The sequence below is a fragment of the Xenopus tropicalis genome, chromosome 6 (genome assembly GCF_000004195.4).
Source record: "Xenopus tropicalis strain Nigerian chromosome 6, UCB_Xtro_10.0, whole genome shotgun sequence".
NCBI lineage: Eukaryota > Metazoa > Chordata > Amphibia > Anura > Pipidae > Xenopus > Xenopus tropicalis.
In genome coordinates this window covers 122,740,756-122,762,602 of record NC_030682.2, presented here as the reverse complement: position 1 = coordinate 122,762,602, position 21,847 = coordinate 122,740,756, and the positions used below count along the sequence as shown (strand labels likewise).

The 21,847-nt window shown below is 38.6% G+C and overlaps 1 protein-coding gene across 2 annotated transcripts in view; it reads right to left on the bottom strand.

Annotated features, from left to right (window-relative positions):
* LOC100495973 (polyamine-modulated factor 1-binding protein 1) overlaps positions 1 to 21,847 on the bottom strand; it is a 263,073-nt gene that overhangs the window by 113,561 nt on the left and 127,665 nt on the right. For both annotated transcript variants that reach the window (XM_018095150.2, XM_018095149.2), the window contains exons 15-18: positions 15,587 to 15,817; positions 13,293 to 13,415; positions 11,959 to 12,243; positions 5,014 to 5,260 (exon numbers count right to left, since the gene is read on the bottom strand). In XM_018095150.2, the coding sequence (XP_017950639.2) occupies positions 5,014 to 5,260; positions 11,959 to 12,243; positions 13,293 to 13,415; positions 15,587 to 15,817 (886 nt within the window). The remainder of the gene's footprint in view (positions 1 to 5,013; positions 5,261 to 11,958; positions 12,244 to 13,292; positions 13,416 to 15,586; positions 15,818 to 21,847) is intronic.

Below are 21,847 nucleotides of genomic sequence, written 5' to 3'. Positions count from 1 at the left end.
TTTCTGATTTGCTCCCTTAGTTATATTGTTTTTTTTATGGATCAGCACACTGACACTGATCATAAATCCATCAGATCGATGACCTTACCTGCTATAGTGTCATATATTTTTTTCATTTTCATGATTTATAGATAAATAACATTGCACAAAGTGACGCACTTGAGTAGAAGTCATAAACACAAAAAAATATGGAGTTCTGGAGAAAAAAATATGTGTTATTTTTATAAAAGGTTCTCAATAGCAAATCTAAGGTTAGTGAGTGTGCAAGTGTGCAAACACAGCAAGCGACAAAGCTGCCTTACACTTGGGCCCAGGGAAGTGTCTCCAAGAACCAGATATTTGTATACAAATATCCTACATTCAAAACCTCTCTTACCCCTTCCATTGACTCAATCACTCCCCAATGAGTGGAATTAGCATTGCAGGCTGTATATAGTGTAAAACCCTATGGCACAGCCCATAAAGCCACGGTGGGGTTAAGTTCCCAGTACATCTGCATCTCTTTGAGCAAATGAGTGGAACGTTTAATAATTTCAACACGTGTTGAAATACGGACGCAATCTAATGAACAACTTCAAGTGAGACTCCTTTCAAAATCTAAGATAAACCCTCCAGGCAGTAAAACAAAATCTCACTAAGGGGGGGAGCTCAGAGGGGGGAGTGCTGCCATTACCCAATAAAGAAAATGTAATCACACAGTAAATCAGCTCCCCCCCCCCCTCCAGCCACTCTCCACTAAAGCAATGTTTTGGGCTTTGTAAGTGTCAAGCCTTTAGATGAGGCAACATTTGGTTCTCTTACCAGGTGTGTATCAGCTTATATAGAAAACAAGCAGCTTTGAAAAGCAATCAGTTTTTTTTCCTTTAGAGGAGCACAGCAGGAAATATTAAAAAAGCAGTAAAAAAAAAAATTACAAATTACAAATGAGAATTGTAGCTTTGTGTTCCTTAATAGGATGCTGGCAAAATTAATAGGAAGCTCTTTGGGCTAGAAATATATATATATAGATGCATGTGTGAACTAGAAATATATCTCACAATAAAGGGAGCTCTAAAATAACAATAACATTATATCGCTTCCTATAAAAGTTAAAACCATTTTATAAAAGACATATGAATGGGGGGGGGGAGAAATGTGTGCACAGAGGGCAGTGTGGCTCGACAGAATTGACCACCTCATCTGGCTACGGGCAATACGTGTCAGGCAAGTGTGTGGCATTATGTATGCCTAGGTTTTGTAACAATAAAATCATGTACACTCAAACACAAACATATTTTGACTTATTGCCACTATATATATTATGAAAGCTCTAATCTCTTTTATAAAATGCTAGGAGATTCAGTGGCAGTAAGTCAAAATATATGTGTGTGTTTGAATCAGTTTAAATGTGTGTTGTGTTTGAATCTGTGTATATGTGTGTTTGAGTGTATGTTAAAAAACATATGCATATATAATGCCACACCTGCTTGTCTGATACGTATATGTGTGTGTATATATATATATAATTAAGTCCCAAGAGGTACATTACCTTGACCATTTGTAGCAACTTGCCAGGGTGCACATGAAAAATTAGATATGAAAAAAATGGCATTGCATTCTGCTGGTCTGAATAAAAAAAAAAAAACCTTAGTGACAAATATATATCGGCATTTAGAGTGAGTATGTGAATATGTGTTTAAACACACTAAGAAACGAATCAATATATTTGGAGGGGAGATGTACTGATTTTTAAATCCTACTACTTGCCTTTCTGTTCCCCTTCAATAAATAAAGAATACAAGCCGGAGGATGGGGGATAATATAGTGGAGAGGAAGGGTTAAATTAGTGCACGTTTGCTTGCGCCCTGGACGTGAGCTGGAGTTGATCCCAAGCCAGAGGCACTTGCAGCTGCATGCTTTATTTACAATCCCTTTGGCAGACTTACAACTGCCCCGGGCGATAACATAGTGTACCTAATGTTCAAACTGCCAGGTAATCTCATGTCAAACATACTTCTTTGATTTAAAGTGATCAATAGATTCTTGTAAAGAGGTAATTTCTCTGATGTTTCCACCTTGCTTTCCTTTACAGGTGATTCACACAAAAGCCCACTCATACGATGTGTGAACAATAAACAGAAAAGCTGGAATCGTTGGGTTTTTGTTTTTTATTTCATTTTTTTTTTTTTTTTAGCATTTTTTTCCGGGGGAACAGTGATTTCGGATCAATACCCCATGTAATACAATTATCTGCAATGATCTGGTTGTATTGAAAAAGAATTTGCAGTAGACCTCTAGGGGTTTTATCTGGAAACGAGTATCTGGCTATGCTGTGAATAGGAAAGCAGAAAATTAAGGCGCTGACATTGATGGCATATTACATTCCCAATGACTTCATTAATATTTGAATAGGAGGCTTCTACAACATTCTTTTATTATTATTATTTTAATATATCTTACTATTTCAAGACATTCGTTTAGTTAAGCATTCCATTTGCTGTCCTGAGCATTGGCTTTTTTTTTTTTTTTTTGTGCCGGAAACGGCTGCACTGCTGTCAATGGAACAAACAAATGAACCTGAAATCTGAAAGTGCAGTCTTCAAAAGCTGCCGTATATGGGCACACACAGGATAACAGAGATTCCTGCGATTCAGCACTTCCTTTATGGATTGTCAGAAAGACACATTTTTGCTATATGCATTCGGTTAACACCCTATTATTAATATAAAGAAATGAGCCTGATAAGAAATAGTCTAGGGAAATGCTGAATTTTAGTCTTTGTGTATTTTTTTTTCTCCCCTCGCCCCAGATTTAAATGAAAACTCAGTGACAATCAAGGCGAGTTATTTACACTCAATGGAAAATACAGGTGACTACAGTTCAGCTAAAATGGTCCCTTCTTTCTCTCAGAAATGCTTGTTAGCACTTTAAAAAGTAATAATTACATTTTTTTTTGCTTGGAATACATTTTTCTATGTTTCGGCATAGTATAAAATCATCATAGAATTAGTACAGGTTTGTGACCTGTTATCCAGAATGCTCAGGACCTGGGGTTTTCTGGATAAGGGGTATTTTCCGTAATTTGGATCTCCATACTTTAATGGGCTTATTTTTCAGTTGTTGTGAATTGAGAGTTTTTTTTTCTATTACGAATAAACTTGCATTTGAAAAGAACTCGAATGTTTGATTATTTATTAAAAAATCTGAATATGAAAAACTTATTTTTTTGCACTTAAATAAAAAATATTTATATAATAAATATTGAACATATACATTTTTGAATCATAATTTAAATATTGCGTGTTCTAGCACAAAAAAAATTGAATTGTGGAAAAAATATTAATTTGAACGTTGATCATCATCCCTAAGTCTACTAAACAACATTAGCCATAGGTGCACGTAAGTGCTGAATGAACGCAGGAAGGATCCACCCCAGGGGGACACAGGAACAGATACTTGTGAGTACAAGTCCTAAATAAACCCAGTAGGACTGTTCTGCCTCCAATAAGGATTCATTATTTCTTAGTTGGGATCAAGTACAAGGTACTGTTTTATAATTACAGGGAAAAAATGAATCATTTTTAAAAATTTGAATTATTTGATTAAAATCAGGTATTAAGTATCAATTTATAGGAGATGGCACTTCTGGATAATGGGTTTCCAGATACTGAATCCCATACCTGTATCTGTTGCTATATGTTTGTGTGTGTGATCTTTTTATTGAGCTATAACTAAAGTGGAGTATTGTGGTGTGACATAGCAAGTGCTTTACACCAATGATCACTTTCTATTATTGCTGAAACCATGGGACATTGGGGATTCGCGTGCCACCTATGGCTTTGTATTTTAGGTCATTAGGATGGGCGGTTTAAATAACAATAAAGACTTTTGGGGGTTATTGACACAGATCTGTGGCATATTTAGCATTAAACATACTTATAAAGGCACATAAATCAATACAGGGAGTAAATACTTAAACTACAATGCAAATAAATATATAATGGATAAGCAGGTAGGAGATCATCACCTGGAAAAACTTTAAGCTGAGTCTGCTAAATAATACAAAGCAAAGTAAATAGGAAGTGAGTTGCAAAATGGTTTATTAGTAATGGAAAGTGGGCCCAGAAACTAGTGCAGAACAGGGGTTCTGGGCTGTATATGTCTGCCAGTGGACACAGCGGAATGCTATGAGAATACAACTTTAATTGTTGATTGTTTCATGGCATGAGCTGAGCCAGGTGAGGTTACCTAACAAGGGAATCATTAGTTGACTTGGCGACCAGCATACTTGACAATATTGTGATGATCTAGTTATTTGGTCCCTCATCCAATAAAAATGGGAGCCAAGGGAGCATAATTGGGAATAGTGACAAGCAAAAGTTTTTGTCAGGCCTGGATTCACTGAGAAATTGCGCATTTTGCCATTGGTGATTTTTTTTTTTTTGCGAAACGGCTACAAAAATTTGCAGAGTGAGGAAAAAAGTTGCAGTCGCACCAAATGAATTGTGGTTGCATCAAAAAAGTGGAGGTCGATTCAACTGAATTGGGGTTGCGTCGAAAAAGGTGCAGTTGTATTAAAAGTAGCGGGACTTGATTATATGGCCCTCGCCCAGCCAGATTTGCAAACCTTACTGCTAGATATCTGGTTACTTTTCAGACAAATATTACTCAGGCAGGTGTTAGCGGGCCCCCATAGAGAGTGAAGAAGCTGTCAATTGGCCTGGAAGTCTGTGTATAGCCACCTGTACACTTTGGATCTCCTTGTAAGTTGAGTGTTTTACAGGTACAGCCTGCAGTATTAACAGCAGCTGCTTCAGATCCATAGCAAACACTGGCTACTGTATTAGCAATCTGAGCCCAACATGCATAGAACAAACAAATCTATGTGTGTATGTTTGTATATGGCCATAGAACATCTCAGTCACTGCTTAGTCCAGTCTATTTCACAGTAGGGGATGCATCATACTATACAAATATCACCAGGGTAATCTATTTCACTCTCCATATATATATTGTTCCCGCCATCAGTATTACCTGTTTCTTCATACAGCCTGCGTGCATTGTGGAGCTCACCCTGGAGTTTCTTCACCTCTGCTTCAAGTTCATTGTTTTCCTTCTCCTTTTCTCTCTCTTTGCTCTTTGCATCTTGGAGGCTTTCTTCTAATTTCTTGACCATGCTGTCATGGTGTTCCAGCTCAGCAACTTTCTCTTTGATTCCTTTTCTTGCCTGCAGGAGATCAGCTTCTGACTTTCTCAAAAGATCATCTCTTTTGCTTATTGCCTTTTAAGAAAGAAACAATGATTAAAAAAAAATACCAACAAACACTTGTGTAAGTGCCATAGGTAACTCCTGTCCTACAAGGCTGCTACAACTAAAACGTTATTGCAGGCACCTGAAACAGTTATTGTACATTTAATATTGTGCAAAGCAATATAGTTTAGGTAAAACTGTATGAGGGGTAGGTTTAGAAAAACTGACAGTACCTTTGTTGCTTGAATGGGGGGGGGGAGTCATTTTATACTGGTTATGTGACCATCTTTACTTTCTAGAGGGAAAAGTCCCATTTAGATGTAGGTACCAAAGATTCAGATATACTCAAGCCATCACAGTAACAGACCATGGCAAAATCAGTGATTGTATGGCTGAGAGGTCCATATACAATGCATTAACAGTACCACTGGTTAAACAGGCCTGTGATTTAATTTAAGATAACTATAGTGTGTAGAGTGTGCAGGTTAGATGGTAAAAAGGGATTATCTTAAACCAGTTTCCCTTGAACTTAAACCAGTGGTTCTCAACCTTCCTAATGCCGAGACCCTTTAATACAGTTCCTCATGTTGTGGTGACCCCCAACCACAAAATTATTCCTAAGGCCATCAAAAATATGTGTTTTCCGATGGTCTTAGGCGACCCCTGTGAAAGGGTCGTTCGACCACCAAAGGAGTCCCGACCCACAGGTTGAGAACCGCTGCCATAAACTGTTACATAACACAGCAACAGAAATAAGTTGTAGTGCTGGACTGTGCAGTCACACCATATTTAAAGGGGATTTAAAGACATTGTTCAAACCATATTTAATTGTGTATCATGTTACTACATACACTTACTGTAAACCATAACTATATAAATATATATATCCATATTTATATGGATCTCTTTCAATAAACACATTTTATTTTTCTTTAAGTCCTTGTGTGTGCGGCACTCTGTTCTTCTGTTGCTAATTTTTGCCAGCACCCGAGGCAGTTGATTCTCTGAAGGGTGTGCTCTATTTTGTTCTAGTGTATGTATAGGAGAATAGGAATCTATAGAAGGGCTATTATTAGTTTACCTTACTTAAAAAAAAAAACTGTGGTATTGGTTGGAGAGAGAAAGGGTGTAGAGCCTGGGGTAGGAGAACCCCACTTAAAATGAGGAGATCTCAGAGCCCAAGTCAGGCATGAATATTACCGTATTACCAGCATTATGGGTTCAATTCTATGTGTTATGCAAGGATGGTAAGGTAGTGTGGGCAATTTATAGTAAGCAGCTTTGGCTCCACTGAAGAGAGGGAGTAGGAATCCTGGGTGGGGCACTTACCACTAGGGACAATTATTTTAGTGCTGTAACCAAAGATCCACTAAACAGATTTTGCTATTAAAATCAAAATATTCATTCTGCAGTTGGCAGCTATATTGTTATTGTTCCTAATAATAACCTATTGGCATCCTGCTGAGTGATTTAGCCCCTTGCTGAGCACATGCACCAGTAAATGAAGTGACGTATAACCCATATTCTGCATTGAGTAAACCTTTAAGGACCTACTATGGTGTTACACATATACAGTATATTATTTTAGGTGAAACTTAAAACATGCCACGTATCTAAGGTATGCCCTTATTGTATTATCAAACCTTAGCAACAGGTGCTGAATCACAGGCTAAACAGCCAACATAGAATACAAACAGCGTACGATAACTCTACTCTTAACACAATTTATTATAACAACATCAACTTAAAGCAAAGCAGTGAATGGAAAGCCACGATGCTCCTATAGAACATGACACTGACTGGTGCCTAAGAGCACAAAACACTGCCCTCATGGAGTGGACAGACATTACAGCAACGCAATGTTAGCTTTTCTGAGATAACAACATAACACTTAAGGCCGCAACTGAAAGGGAACAAATGATACGGGAATAGTGGGAGTGAAGTGGAGAGTGGAAAATAGTATTTTCTTTTCTCACACTAGCAATTCTGTGCATTGAGACCTTTCGTACAAACAGTGCAGCTTGTGAGCATAGGGGCTGAGCTTAGATCACTCGCTCTGAAGCCAAAGCACCATTGTGAGTGCCCTGTGCCCTAAATTGTGCCAAGTCTCTAGCTCCTTTCTAACTGGTATATGAGAAGCACCCACAAACACACACTTGACTTCATTTTTGACACACCTTCTAATATTTTTTTGGCCTTGCTTTCCTTTCCTGCAGCAATAAAACAGTTTACTGACCCCATGGAAGCTTTTTGTTTCTATCTGTCCCCTCTTCCTTATAGAATGCAAGCTTTTTGGGCAGGGACTTCAACTGTGCATTAAAAATCCTAGCACTTAAGCATAGTTTTATACTTTACAACTATACCCCTCTTTGTGGTTTTGTGCCTCGTAGAGCATTCTTTATTTAATTCGAGATTTTAGAGGTTTTCGGGTTTTTATTTCCCATTGATAATATAAATTTTTTTTTCTTAAATGCCAATTTTGAGGTTTTTGTATTCTTATTCATGTTTTTCCCATGTTTTTATTTGTTTGCGCTTTATATTTTCGGATATTGAATTGAGTAGACATTCATGCTTTTTTAAAAAGTGAGTTTTGTTGTGGTAGAAAAAGCCACGAAAATTACACAAATATGAATTTTAATATATATCCCCCCAAATGGTGTCATATATAGAAGAAATATGCTTATGAGGGAGGTAATATAGACAAGCAGGTTCAAGTCTTCTGCATTCATTCATAATTAGCAAATAAACCTGCATCTCTAGGTACTTAGCCTTGTGCCCCCAGCACTGCGCCTCACAGCAGATTATTAATTCACAGCCAGGATGCCAAGTGCAGTGATTCCCTGGATGGAACTGCTTAGTGAGTGATCACTACTGGTTAAATGAGGACAAAAATGTTTACTTATTCAGTCAAAGTGGTTTGTTTCTCAACAGAGCAAAGGAAAACAAATTGAATTAATTAAGATACGTGCTAAAATGCGCCAGTGCAGTTGCCCGGCAAACAATCAGAGGGCTTATTTACTGGATGCAAAACTGAACATTCATTTACGCCAGGGATCCCCAACCTTTGTTACTCGTGAGCCACAGTCACATGTAAAAAGACTTGGAGAGCAACACAAGCACCATAAAAGTTAATGGAGGTGCCAAATAAAGGCTAAGATTGGCTATTAGGCAGCCTCTATGCACACTATCAGCTTACAGGAGGCTTTATTTAGCAGTAAATCTTGTTTTTATTCAACCTAAACTTGCCATCAAGTCAGGAATTCAAAAATAACTCCCTGGTTTGGGGCACTGAGAGCAACATCCAAGGGGTGGTGAGCAACATGTTGCCCCTGAGCCACTGGTTGGGTATCACTGATTTATGCCATTCACAACGGTATTGGTGCGCTTCTAACAAAGTGCCAATCTACCTGTTAGGAATGCCTATGTGCTATATAACTACTCGCAAACATATGGAGGCTTGACACAGCTAAAGTTTTACAACGTACAACTAAACACACAGACCTCGGAATTTAAATGGGAAACAGGCAAAAGGTAAGTTAACATTCAGACATAGGTCTGGGCAGGCAGCAATCAAAAGCACAGTCCTTAAGACAGGCCAAAGATCAGGGCAGGCCTCGTTGAGGTCTTCTTAGTCAGAGAGAAAAGAGGTGGTCAGAAAGGAAAAGGGGCAGGGCTTCATGCTAGACAAGGAAGTAACTAAAAGAACTGTTGTTCAGCTGCTTTAAACAGCCCTTTAATTAGAACATTGCCTGCAGCTGGATTAAGGCCATGGGCCAGGAAATACAGAAAGAATAATTTTTTTTATTGATATTAACAGCCAGTCCCAGATTGCACTGCCTCCTGTGGCTCAACGTGGAGGAGCAGAAGCCAGTAAACACCAGGGAGTTCTCAACAGCCCTTGCACAACCTGTTTTAATCAACTGCCCACAAGAGCGCACACTGATGCAAGGGAACCCATGGAATCTGATGCAGATGCCAAGATTAATGGTTGAAGTGATGCCACTCTAACAAAATAAAAATGTTGTTAATATGTATAGGGAGAATACTGTAGTACACAAAAACTGTGGTAATGTATGCTAGAGGATTACTCAACAATTAACCCAGCTCAATCTGTATATAAACCCTATCCCCATTTAAAATGGCCCAAAGCAGCACTTTATTAGTCGAATCTTATTCATCTACTTTCTAACTGTCAGTTCTTGTGTGAAAACTTCGCAGCAGCACAAACTTTTGAGCAAGTGATGAGGACAGGACTTGGAAATCAAAGGCACAAAATAAAATTGAACCATTTCTCGCCGCAAAGTTAATTTGGGTCAGGGAGGCATATATTTATAGAGCAGAATTAATTTTATTCATGAGTTGCCTAAAGCGGTACAGGAGCGGAATATCGCAAAATACTGTTTCTCGGGGACGGCAAAAGATATTTTATGTATTTATGTAAACATTCATTAATTCCATTATGACAGGCTGCACACAGGCAACCTCTTGTTAACAAGGAAAAGATCATACAGGTGCAGCGCTCGCTTTAAAAAATTCATTACTAGGGAGATTAGATCCAGCGGAACTTAGTAATTAGAATGTGGAATGTGCCAGCGATTGTTTGCATACTTTCCCCCCATTTTATTACCAGGCTAAATACTGCAGAACGAACATGTTACATCTCACTTTAGGAGGCAGTCACATTTTCTATGTAATCATTCTTTTTTTTTTTTTTTCCCCTGCAGTAATTAGTCTAATCTGGTTTGCTTTATTGTAATATTTTATTGGCGTACGTTTCAAATCAATTAATATTTTGCACTCATCGTGAGTGACTGGTATTTATTGGCTCGCTGCCACACCTTGATTCTCTATCACATTCAATCACGGCTCTTTTAATCTGAATATTTAGTACTCTTTCATGTCTTAATTACAGCAAATTGCACACAGTTGGCACCATTTCTTGAAATTAATCCCAGAGTACTTTGTTTCTGTCAAGCAGTCAAAGCCTCAGAGAATAATAGTAAATGTTATTGCAGATCTAAATTTAAATGACTGTCTATGTATTTAACACGAGCCTTTAATTATTTGTGCAATTTGTTTTTGGTTCAAATGTTAAACATTTTTCATTGTGAATGGAAAATTGCTGTTGACAACAATTGAGAATATGTTTAATCCTTGAGGCACCGTGACAATTGCTTTTATTTTAATAAACCGTCTTACTTAGCACAGCATATTAACATAAGGGCGAAACAATAACGTCTACTATAAGATGATAACCAATCAACATCAATAACAGATATTGGTTTAGGCACGATCGCCAAGAAGCCAAATGTGAAATGTGAAGTGCACGCACTAACAAATATGCACAAATCACTGCCAGAGCCCAATGCAAAAGTGGATAGGATGCTTTAAATAGGAAATATGGTGGATAGAATATTCATAAAAAAGAAGAGCTAGGAGCACATTAGAGATATATTTCTCATGAGTTGCGTGTGGTCTTTAAGGAGTTTTTGTTTATTCAACAAAATAAAGGAGGTTCTTTTATTTGATTTAGGTCCTTATGGGTTGGGTAACCTATGGGGTTATGTAATAAAAAACACTACGTTTGCCTAGGTGCAATAACCCATAGCAACCAATTAGCAGGTAGCATTTACTGGTCACCTGTTTAAAAGCAAACATGTTTAAACAGTGGATATTCAGCTTAAACTTTTGTTTCCTTTGATGAAAGGAAAAGTTAAAAAAAATAAAGAGAACATCATGCTACAGGTTACTACTCCTGGGCAAATATAGTGCCTTTCTTTAACATATGGAGGATAGAGTCTACAGCAGGGGTCCCCAACCTTTTTAACCTGTGAGCAAAATTTAAATATAAAAAAATACTACAGGAGGCTCTGTTTGGTAGTACCCATGGGTCTTTATGCCACCATAAAGAAGACCTGCTTTGAGGCCACTGGGAGCAACATCAAAATGGGTTGGTGAGCAACATGTTGCCCCCGAGCCACTGGTTGGGGATCACTGAGCTACAGCAATGATGTGAAAGTTACCAGGGTGTGCATAGATTCTATGTTTACAAGTTTCTCTATGCTATGCCACACCTACTACCTAAATGGAGTGCAGATAACTTAAATGAGTTGGCATAAAAAAAAAGTAAAGACGGTTATGCCAATTGGTTAAAATAAGAACAAACTGACTCTGACTTTTGTTCAGTATAAATAACAAGTTTATAGCTTAGGCTGCACGTTTAACACTAGAACATCACTGCGGCCACTTTAAGAGACTTTCACATGGTTTGCCTAAGTTTTACTAAGATGTCTCCATGATAGGCTGAAGAAAAGCTTTACTTTGAATGTGGTGGTTGGGGAGGACACTACTAGTAACATGTCAGATGCAAAATACATTAAAGTACCAACCGCCATCATACAGGAATATACAGTAGAAGACTTATGCTTTTTCACTTCTAGCATAGCCTGTGGCTAAGTACTAGAAGCAAAAAACACATGAGGATTTTCTGGACATCTTTCCATTTCAAGTTAGGGCTTGAGCAACTGGACGCCATGGGAACATACTTATATAAGTCAATTGCGAGGGATTTCATTTTCAATTTTAAAAGGAAACTCTAAAATGCAAAACACACCATGGGAATGTCTAATAACTAATTAGGATATATATCGTAAAATGTAGAAAACAAGTATTTTCCCAAACTGTATTTAAATGAACATCTTCCCCGCACACTGAAAACCATACTATACCTGATCTTTTTGAGAACAGAGTTTTCTGGTATCCATTAATTCTGTATTTAGTTGGACAATCTGCTTTTCCAGTTCGTCAAGGTCCAACTTATGCTTCTGCTCAGATGCCATGATATCTGTATGTAAGGTTTGCAGAGTCTTTTCTAGCTCTTCCATTTCAAGAGAATATTTATTTTGCCGGGAAAGGACATCTGCCCCTTCTGCTTTTTGCTCCACTATTACTCTTTGATATTCTTCAATTTGTGATGTTTTTTCATTTAGCTGGGCCTGTAGGACTTCAATCTCCTGTTTAATCAAGCACACAACAGTTTTAAAGAAATGTTGTTTTTAAATAACCAGTAATGTGTTGTATTGTTATCAATAAGACTATTTAATTCAGAAGCAGAAAGTAAAGTGCAAAATCCAAGGCCAATCTGCCCTGTTTTTTGTACTTTGCCAACTGCCCTGCAGAAAGAAGAATTGTTGCAGGTCTCTCAAGTCCATTTTGGCATGTACCCATGAATACATTGCTCCCTACATTAGGGAGCACCAGGGGGCGGTTAGGACAGGGCTCTGGAACTGGAACTGATCTCTGCACCTTGCATTATTTCTTTAGTTATTTTTTATCAGGAACAAGGTGCAGAGTGCAGCCAGATTCTGGGAGCAAGTACTTTTAAAATCAGCTCTACTGGATGCATAGAGGTCCATTCATGAAAGCAGGAATTTAGGATAGTTAAAAGCAAAATTGGAAAGAATTCAGAGTAACCATGATAATTTCTAACGTGCGAAAATGTATATTGTGGTTGCTTTAATGAATGGACCCCTTAGTCTATTGCTACTTAGTGCTTTCGCAGTTGTGTCGGGGGTTTCAGTTGTAACACCATATGACAGAAAAAATTAAAAAATATATAATATTACTAGCCAAAAAACCTACACCTGCCAATGCAGCAAACAGACAATTTGTATGTATCTAAATATGTGATACTGCATACCTGAGCAATACAAATGAAACATGTAGTCCATATCTCCACCAAACTATTACTCTTGTTATTACTGAATAAGAATCAACATTTTCCCAGAATATTTTCCTGACTTTAAATGGGTCACTCTAAGGCATAAAACACATGAAGCATTTTGACTGCTGCTGTGCCCAAGGAGGAAACAGTGGAGGTTACAACACCCTAAATTACCTGGCAAAGCTGGCAAACACTCTGGCAGTAACAGGCAGCCTCATCTCAATAATACACACTTCTTTTTAACAACAACAATTTACAACAAAATTGATATGACTGACTGATTTTATAAACACATAAAACCAGTTGAGTTTTTAAATATATTATACTTAAATTGCTTACATTCTGGCACGTCTGAAGAAGGAAAATCTGTGCATTATGCTCTTCATTGGAATGACTATGGCTGGACTTGTATTCAGTCATATCAGAACGTAGCTGATCAACAAAATCTTCACTATCCAAGATCTAAATATATGAAAAGTACCAAGAAATTAGAGTGGAAGCATGGTCATTGCTGGGGAAATAAAGGTCTTGATTTTAAATTAAATTAAATGCAAAGCAATGCAAATTCATTACTGAATGGCTGCATCACTTCCTATCTTTTCCTGGCTCTCTGGTGGTGATTGCTGGCCAGATGCATCCATTTGGAATTCATATCAGACCACCAGACATCCTACAAGCTGCCAATTACCACCACAGAGCCAAACAAATAGAAGACAAGGGGACAGACATGCCAGCCACCAACCCTGCGGTGCTACTCTGGGCTTTATGATTGGGTACAATGGAGCTGGCCACATTCAGGAGTACAGATGGAGCTGCCATTCAGAAGGTAGGTCCCTAAAAGGCCCCTAAGATAGATCTTGCACTTTCATTCTTGTTTAATAGAAAACAAATATGGGTTCAGTAACTGGCAGTAGAGAGACTGTGATCAGTAAAGTAGACTGATCACAGTCTACTTTAAAGGACAATGAAAGGTTAATATAAATTAAAAGTAAGTCTAAAGGCATTCTTTTTAAGTACTTACTGCATATCTAAATTCCCAGATCCCTGCTTGCTTCTCTGAGATATGGTGCTGGCAGCCTACAGCAATGTGAAGACTACAGTGACATCACTGAAATCTCTCTCCCCTTCCTGTAGGTGCCAGCGGCAGCCTTCCTATTCTCTGAGCATGTGTGTAACTTGATCCTGTCTGCTGTTCTGAGCTACACATGCCCCACAGCCAATCAGAAGCGGATCTGGGCAGAGGGAGGGGGGGGAATGAAACACATGTGCAGTATGAGCAAGGAGGGAAAGGAAGGGAGAATACCTTTTTAGAGATGGCTGCCTGTTCTAGAAAATGTGAAGTAAGTGTGACTGAGTAAATATGTGATTAGGTGAGCCAAAAGTGTGGCGTTTTTACTAAACATAGGAAGGACTATGGGGCGTATTGAATTTTACATTTTGACTTGCTTCCTTCTTTTAATGGTGGTGGCTTTAGTAGCACCCAGAAACTCCCAGTCCTCCCTTTAATTTTAACACTGCTGTCAAACAGAGAGCATAGACACTTAGGGCAAGAACTGGCCGAAAAAGTCGCGATAATTTCCGAAAAGTCGTAAAGTCGCCGAAAAATCCGCAAAAAATACGAAAAAGTCGCAAAATGTTCGTTTTCCAATCGGAATTTTTCCAATTCGGATTCGAATTTGTGTCTTAGTAAATCAGCCCCTTAGGGGCGTATTTATTAACACTGGAGACAAACATCACCAGTGATGTTGCCCATAGCAACCTATCAAAGCTTTGCTTTTTTATTCTAACTTGTAGGGGACTGTTCAAATCTGATTGCTGATTGGTTGCTATTGGCACCATTACCAGTGAGGCTTTTGTCCAATGTTATTAAATACACCCCTTGATGTCATAGAAAATATGATGATCTTTTTAAATAGGCTTGCAAGCAATATACCAAGTGCATTGCATAAACTCTTACTGTAGTAAATAAAAATGAGCCATTAACAATAAAAACTTTTATAACAGTTACCATCAAAAAAGGAGCTGAAAAAAATTGCCAAACTGCTCTTATAGAATAAAACATATAAATTGTTTTCAGACAAAAACTCTGTTTTGCTGAAAGTTTCTTTCATGCCTAAAAAAAGCAGGTTTTAAAGATTCATATACTCCACCGCTCCCCAGGAAGGCCGGCCGGTAATTTTGGATAAATGAGTTCAATAAAACCAGACTGCGGACCTGAGTGGATCTTCTGTTATTCTCTATTATAAGAACTTAGCTAAAGATTCATTTTAGGGCAAATTAAGAGATGCTGTGTTACCGCTTTGATTTCAAGCCAAATGAATATCTTCTTTTATTCTGAAAGAGAATATGACTGGGGCTTATTCTTAGTACCGTGCAAGTAGAGAAGTTCCTTGCAGAACAGCAGGGTTAAAAGGCAGCTTCTTCCCAGAATAGAATGCATTGTTGATAGTTTGATGCAGTACAAGCTATCATTCTGGTATCATCCAACAATTTTTTATTTTTATTTCCAGAGGAAACCATCCCCCTTTGAAAATTAACATACAACAATGAAATAAAATAACAGCAATAGAAAAACATACAAACAGGTTTACGACCAATACTGTCAAAATGGAAAATCAAATAGCACAAGGTACCTGCTTTTGCAGACAATCAACCTTTTCTTTCATTGTTTTTGCTAGCTGCTCGTATTGCTGGCATTGTTCTTTGTTCAATTTAACATCATCCTTGGAGGAATGCAACTCTCCAGTTAACTGGTCAATCAGGCCTTCAAAGGTTTCTACCTGGTCGCTCTTTTCCTTATACTGACGCTGAAGAATCAATACTTCAGCTTCCAGGCTCTGAATTGTTTCCTTTTTGTTAGCAATCTGGCAAAAAAGAACATAAGAGCGAGCTACTCTCACAAACTTACTGTTGTTTGAGGGCAAAACGTCCTTTGCCGAAGTGTATTTTCAGCCATCCTGATATGATATGGTATTTGCTGATTCACACACAATTAAAGACAAAACTAGAAATAGCATAAATGGGTTCATAGCACCAAAAAGAAGTGGCATCTGGAAAAATAACTACAAACAAAATTCATCTTTATTTGTCATTTACGGGAATATTTTTTTTATTAAAAAATGAATTCAAATAATAAAATATAGATAGACAGCAGATATACATAAATATACTGACCATTTCATTAAAAATATTGTGTACATCATAAAATTCACATTGATCATTTATGGCAGAAAAGAGATGCTAATCAATTCTTAAAGGAAAACTAAAGCTTAAATAAAGTAATAGGCTACAAATGTTGTACATTGGGTTTTGGGCTTCTGTACCAGCCCAAGGCACCCACAGCCCTTTAGCAGGGAAGATCTGTGCCCCCAAAGATGCCCCAGTAGCCCCCCATCTTCTTTTCTGCTGATTCCCTGCACACGCTCTGTGCTTCTGTCACTTACTTGAGCTTAGGGACCCACTCACTATATACTGTATAGACTATACATAAATGTCACAATATATGCCAAATAAGTAATTTATTCAGATTCTCATTACATAGTAGCTCTGAAACCAGTGCAATTAGCATCAGCCCTGTAAAACCAGCTTATATGACAGACCAGACTCATTTCCTGCTTGATAATGTGAAACAACTAGTGAAGAGCAATTTTTTTTCTCCAGGCATGGATTTGCAGCAAAATTCTGCATCTTGCCATTGTGGAATTGTTATATGAAACTTTGCAGTCACGTAAAAAAAGGCGTGGTCGCGTAAAAAAGCATGGTCATGTAAAAAAGACGGGGTTGCATTAAAAAAGGTATGGTAGCGTAAAAAAAGGCAATGCTGCATCAAAGAGTCCCACCCATCAAAAAAGTTGATCGGTACCCAACAGCTAATGTTTCTCCTACTGCCATGTAACTGGAGGAGTCCCAAGCCAGACTTGGATTTCTTACAATTGAGTACTATTCTGATCTACTGGGAGCTGCTATCTTGCTCCCTTCCCATTGTTCTGCTGATCGGCTACTGGGAGGGGGTGATATCACTCCAACTTGCAGCGCAGCAGTAAAGTGTGACTGAAGTTTAACAGAGCACTGTTCCCATGGCTATGGCACTCTGGGAAATGAAGAATATGGCTGGCCCCATGTGAAATTTCAAAATAAAATACAAAAAAAATTGTTTGCACTTTTAAAAAATCAATTTCAATGCAGGAATCTGCTGGAGAAGCTCTGTTAACTGACAGTATCCCTTTAAGGTCATTGAGACATTATTCTGTTTTATTTTAAATATACACTCAAACACATAGTTAAATATATCAAAATGTAACTAGAGTTTATTGCAAACCCATGTCCTGCAAACAAATGCTATGTGTTGATAAAAAGGTTCATCCTTTTACTCGCTGCTCTGTTACATCGGATTCTTCGTTGAACCCTGTACTCTTGGGTGTGAATGGGGACCTGCCACTTGCATGTTCCAGCTGCCAGCCACTAGAGAGGAAGAGTTGTGCCCTTGTATCCTTTATTCAGTATCCCCGTGTCTTGCAGTCACTCAGTATAACCTCTTTGTTCAGCAACTCAACTGCCTCGCTACATTTACTGAAACAGCAGCATTGTTTTGGTCTATGCTGGAACCTGCACAAAGCATGGATTAAAAGGAAAAATAAATCCAAATAGCAGTGCACTGGGCTGTAAGTTAACTAAGAATAGCTTTAGTGTAGGTTATGGGTGAGAGAACAACTAATTTAAATCACTTGTATTGCTGAAACCAGAACTCTAAACTCTGTCTATATATTCACAGATAAATGAATTCATTAATATAGCCTTCAAAATATGTTCTATAAATATTTTCACCAGAAGTAGCACAAATAATAAAATTGTAATGCAACAGTGACTTATAACAACTGATCCATGGATAACATTGATCTGTCAAAATCTAAACCCCATAGGTGATAATAAGCTATACAAGGATTAAATATTTGTTAAGGGATGGCTGTACAGCAAAGGAACACCAACATTTGTTTAGAGCAGTGCTGTCCATTTAAGACCATGCCCACATTAATGGTGGTAGCGCAGCAAAAATCCAAATGCTTTGTGCTCATTATGGGTATATCAACCATCATTCACACGTGAAAGAATTATATTATGTCATATTAAAACACACCCTTAAATCCATATGCCTCTTCCTCCTCCCCTGTGGATAGCACAGCTACCCCCAGCACATAATTACACACCTTAGAGACCATTTAATGGCTATTTCCAACTGCTAACAAACACCCGAACAAACCCCTACCAGGTTCACCTCCCATAGGCAGCATAGGGCAGGCAGAGTATGGCCACACAGGCAGCATAGGGCAGGCAAAGTATGGCACACACAGGCAGTACTTTGCCTGCCCTATGCTGCCTGCATGTGCCTTACTCTGCCTGCTCTATGCTGCCCGTGTGTGCCATACTCTGCCTGCCCTATGCTGCCTGTGTGTGCCATACTCTGCCTGACGTATGCTGCCTGTGTGTGCCATACTCTGTCTGCCCTATGCTGCCTGTGTGTGCCATACCCTGCCTGCCCTATGCTACCTGTGTGTGCCATACTCTGCCTGCCCTATGCTGCCCATGTGTGCCATACTCTGACTGCTCTACTCTGTCTGTGTGTGCCTTACTCTGCATGTTCTATGTTGCCTCTATGTGCCATACTCTGCCTGCCCTACCCCACCTTGCCATACACAAGGGCAGCATAGGGCAGGCAGAGTATGGCACATACAGGCAGTACATACAGTGACACAATGCTGGAGTAAAGAAGTAAACAATGTGGGTGATTACAGCCTGAGCCTGAGGTGTGAACAATGCAGTGGGTGAACTATGCAGAGATTAAAAGGTGTGAACAACACAGGGGATTACATGTTTAAACAATGCAGGGGAATTACAGCCTGAATCTGAGGTGTGAGTAATACAGGGAGCCAGTTAATCTATAAAGATACTATTTAAAGTTCAGTTTTGATACCATTTAAAGCTAATACAAAGGTAAGCCATCAAAGACAGACAGGTGGGGGCCACACAAAGCAGAGCTAAACCCTAGAAATTAATATGTCTAGAAATGGAATATTTTATATACTGAACTTATTGCTCCAACTTAAAGGTTCAGCATCTCTATAGCAGTAATGATCCAGGCCTTCAAAATTGTCACAGGGGGTCACCATACTGAAATCTTATAGAAGTGTCAGTGCACATGCTCAGTGAGCTCTGTGCAGCTGCTGAGAAGTTAAGATTAGGGGTTGTCACAAATTATCAAGCAGAAAATTAGGCTTTCCTGTCATATAAGCTGATGCTACAGGGCTGATTATTAAATTCTGATGCTAATTGCACTGCTTTCAGAGCTGCCATATATATATATAAAAAATATAAATATACAGTATATTGTGTGCCGATCCCTAAGCTCAGTAAGTGACAGAAGCACAGAGTATGTGCAGTGAATCAGCAGAAAAGAAGATGGGGGGCTACTGGGGCATCTCTGGAGGCACAGATCTACCCTGCTAAAGGGCTGTGGTTGTCCTATAATGTTTTAGGACTAGTATCATAAAAGCTTCATACACACATTGGGTACAAAATAAATATTGCATTACAGTCCACTAGACTCTTACTTGCTCTGTTAAGCATGCCACTTTCATAGTAAAAACTACAGTTTAATTCTCATCTTTCTTAATGTACAGTATATCACACAAAGATGTATAATTCACTTGGGACAGTAACTAAAACTTACACCTAACACTTGCCCAAGTTTGTGATATCTAAAATGCACCCAGTGCTTGCTCTCATGTTATATGGGACGGTAGACCTAGAAATGACATGAGTCGCCACAAGATATTATTGCAGTGCAGTATATGATGACACATAAGTGGGGCAGTACAATTTACAAATATTAGCGCAGCAAAGTGTACTGCATAAGTGGGCTAATAATAAACCTGGGATATGTGCCATTAAAAAAGAGGGTGCAGTGGGCTTTAGTTGCACATTACAAACATCACCCTGAAATCACCAAAAATAAATCAACTCATTTCAACATAAACGGGTAGAAAGGACTTTAAATTTCAATTCACCATTCAAAATATAACACCCCCACCCAACAGAAAAAAGTATGAAATGAAATACTGTGTCTGTTGTGTGAAAGTACAAACAATGCAGGACAAAGAGTTCTTTGAGCCCAAGCAGATGGCCCAAAGTTTTTATATAAAAATGTCAGCCCAGCGGGACACTGTTTTATTTCTCATCTCTTTACTTTCTAGATTTTTGGCGCTCGGCAGGACACGCTATACAAAATGGTGGGGAGTGTGCATTGTTTTGTCACTTTGGTCACAGATATGTTTTAGTAGCGCGGAACTTCTAGATGTGATTTATTCGCTGTATTGCTACATTTAGCTTCACTGCAGCATGGCTGGTGTTTGTCAAGCAGCATCAATTTCCATTTCAGAACACAACTAAAAATTCACCTCCTAAACGGAACTCTACTTTCAATGATCTACTACTAAATTACTGACTCAAGATAAACTTTTACTTCTACTCATAGTTAATGGACTTTTACTCTGTGTCTCTTATTTACCCTAAGATTTGTTTAATCATCTTTTTGCTGAATTTTCTTCTTTTTTTTGTGTGGAGCAAATAATGAAGCATCCAGTGTTTGGATTTTTTTCCATATATTTGTGAAACTAAATAGATTCCATATATTTGTGAAACTAAAGCATAGGACACAAAAGGAAAAATGAAGACCTAAATCAAGTTATGGCCCATTTACTCCAAATCAATACATTTTGCTACATTTGTGATAAGGTGCAAGTTTTAAGAAGGATGATAACATAAATATGGAGTTGTGCCATCACAAAGGGTATCATTTACTATGTAAAAGGCAGGGTGCAAAAAAATGGGAGCAATTCATCATCTTTTCTTTCTCTTTGCACCTTGCCCTGTACTACCATAGGCCTCTGTATTCCAAAGCACAGAGACCAGCAGTTGCCCCATAAATAAAGCGCTACCTTTTCATGAGGGGTTGAAAGGCGAAGGAATTACTTTAGAAGGGCGACCTATCTTAATGTATCCCCTAACATACTTGCAGGCCCAGAACTAGGAGTAGGCAAGTGCCTAGGGTGCAATGGGGGGAAGTGCTAGACAGGTACCTCTTCTGTTACCTACCCCTAGTCTGGGGCCCAGTGACTGTGCTTGTTCCCATGCTCGTTCAAGCACTGCAGTGGGGACAAGGTGGCTGGCTGGGTTGCCTAGGGTGCTGAGCTGGCTTGGACCGGCACAATGTACTATACCTCTAGAAACACCATTTTCTGGTTCCTTGTTTGCTTGGTTGGTTGCTTCAGATTACTAGACCTGGTGCAAACTTTACATGGCATCATTTAGATATTGTCCTTGTGGTTTAGTACTGCTGAAGGCACCCACAATAAATGTATGTATGCATGTATGTATAACTTTATTTATAAAGCACTGCAAGGATATGCAGAACTGCACAGTCTTACAATATACAAGATTATATAAAGCACTACAATAATACACAGCACTACACAGTCTTACAATATACAAGATTACACACAGCGAGGACAAGTATTATATTGAATACAATAAATAAGTATAAATACACAGAGATTAAGTGTCATGTGGTATGAGACACAGTAGGAAGGAGGTCCCTGCCCTGTAGAGCTTACTGTCTGTCTAATGGACTGTTTTGTATGCTCCACTCCCAGTTTATTTTGTGTGGGTGCTCTAACCCAATTTACATCTTATAGAGGCCACAGCTAATCAAGTGTCCTATGTTATCAATAGGCCTGGTCCCTTATATAGAAATATTGAGTAAACATTCAGTTGAAAAGCAGACTCCCTAGGATCTTGCCTTGACACTCTATGGCCATAAAACTGGTAGAACACCTTTTTGA